At 48.9% G+C, this 1,770-nt stretch overlaps 1 protein-coding gene across 1 annotated transcript in view; it reads right to left on the reverse strand.

Moving 5' to 3' along the window:
* Window positions 1-94: 94 nt before the first annotated feature.
* LOC103365707 (zinc finger and SCAN domain-containing protein 2-like) overlaps window positions 95-1,770 on the reverse strand; it is a 3,952-nt gene continuing 2,276 nt past the window's right edge. Inside the window, exons 3-4 of the mRNA XM_008293218.1 lie at window positions 1,332-1,411; window positions 95-1,265 (exon numbers count right to left, since the gene is read on the reverse strand). Of these exons, the coding sequence (XP_008291440.1) occupies window positions 252-1,265; window positions 1,332-1,411 (1,094 nt within the window). The 3' untranslated portion in view covers window positions 95-251. The remainder of the gene's footprint in view (window positions 1,266-1,331; window positions 1,412-1,770) is intronic.

A 1,770-nucleotide genomic window follows, 5' to 3' on the forward strand; every position in this document is an offset into this window, starting at 1 on the left:
GATGGAGAAGACTTGTTTTCCATCGAGACAATGAGCCGAAGCAAACAGAAATAAATTCTGACTAGAAGGAGGTGAACACTTCTGGAATCAAGGGTTTGACTTTAGTTTTTTATTAACTGACATTATTTTGCAGAAGTCAGATTAAACAGACCATGATTTAACACTGAAAAGCAACACAAGGGCCAAACCTTCAACTTTTAAAGAGCACTGAACATGTTTCAAGCTACCAGACTACTTTTCCAACAGATGTTTCAGGACAGCAGCTTCTCAGCTGCGTGAATTCTCCGATGGACTTTTAAATTACCACTCTGACTGAAGCTCTTCCCGCATGTTTCACAAGAATACAGCTTCACTCCTGTGTGGGTTGCCGTGTGCCTTTTCAGTGCTGATGTGGAAGAGAATCTTTTTCCGCAGGTGTCACAAGCGTACGGCTTGTCGCCCGTGTGGATCCTCACGTGGACTTTCAGGTCCCCACTCTGGCTGAAACTCTTCCCACACGTGGAGCAAGAATGCAGCTTCTCCCCCGTGTGAGCTGCCGTATGTGCTTTGAAAGCTGAAAGGTGACTAAATCTTTTCCCACAGATGTTACAAAGGTAGGGCATCTCACCCGTGTGCGTTCTCATGTGGACTTTCAGGGACTGGCTGTAGCTGAAACTCACCTCACAGGTGCTGCAGGTGTACAGCTTCTCACCTGTGTGGATGGCCGTGTGCCGTTTAAACGCTGAGGGGTCAGGAAATCGCTTACCACAGGTGCTACATGAGTATGGTTTCTCAGCCGTGTGGATTCTCATGTGAACGATCAAATGATTACTTTGGCTGAAACTTTTCCCGCATGTCTCACAAGTGAACGGCTTCTCGCCCGTGTGGATCCTCTGGTGTATCTTCAGATTGGACTTATGCTTAAAGGCTTTTCCACAAAAGTCACACGTTAAAGTCTTTGTCCCGCCGTCACCGCGGCCCTCCGACATGGGACAGCTGTCCACAGTGTCTCTGTGGCTGCTGGTTCTGTCACGTCTCTTGTTTGGCTTCAGCTCTGAACTTCTGCTTGATTCTGAGTCTACATGCTTCCGTCCTTCCTGATCTGGACTCTGAGCCACAGCAGAGCTGTGAGAGAGGAGCTGCTCCCTGTTGGAGTCTGCTTCACTCTGGTCACTTTCTTCATCAACAGTAGTCACTATGAACGTATCAGCCTCCTGCTTCAGTCCCAGCTGCTCTCCCTCCTGACTGCTGCACTGCTCCTCCTGCTCCTCTTTCATCTGTGGAGGCTCTGGGTCCTCCTGGTCCAGACTGGTGCAGAGTCCCTCCTGTTCCTCTTTCATCTGTGGAGGCTCTGGGTCCTCCTGGTCCAGACTGGAGCTCCTCTGCTCAGCGAGAAGCTCCTCCTCCATGCAGACACGTTCCTGTGGGAGGTCTGGAGGTACAAACACAGATCAGATGTCAGTGGAGTTATAACTCTGTGATGCACAAAGCTGGGACGTCATGTACAACCAATAAAAACAGAGTGATGTCTGTAAAAACAAACAAACCCCCCAAAAGAACGCAAAGCCGGTATTCCTAAAACAGCAGATTAAATGTCACAGCAACTAAATGTTAAACACATCTTTGAAATGTTTTGAAATCGATGCCCGCGACACCTTTCAGAAGTCCTGCATGTGCCTCATGTGATCAGAGGAGACGGGTGACGTGGAACACCTCCCAACGAGCGTGGGTCTAAAACCCACGATGGAAGACACGTCGAACTGAAACGTCTCAAGGCCAAACATCTTCTGG

The sequence above is a fragment of the Stegastes partitus genome, unplaced genomic scaffold (genome assembly GCF_000690725.1).
Source record: "Stegastes partitus isolate 25-593 unplaced genomic scaffold, Stegastes_partitus-1.0.2 Scaffold865, whole genome shotgun sequence".
Taxonomy (NCBI): Eukaryota; Metazoa; Chordata; class Actinopteri; family Pomacentridae; genus Stegastes; species Stegastes partitus.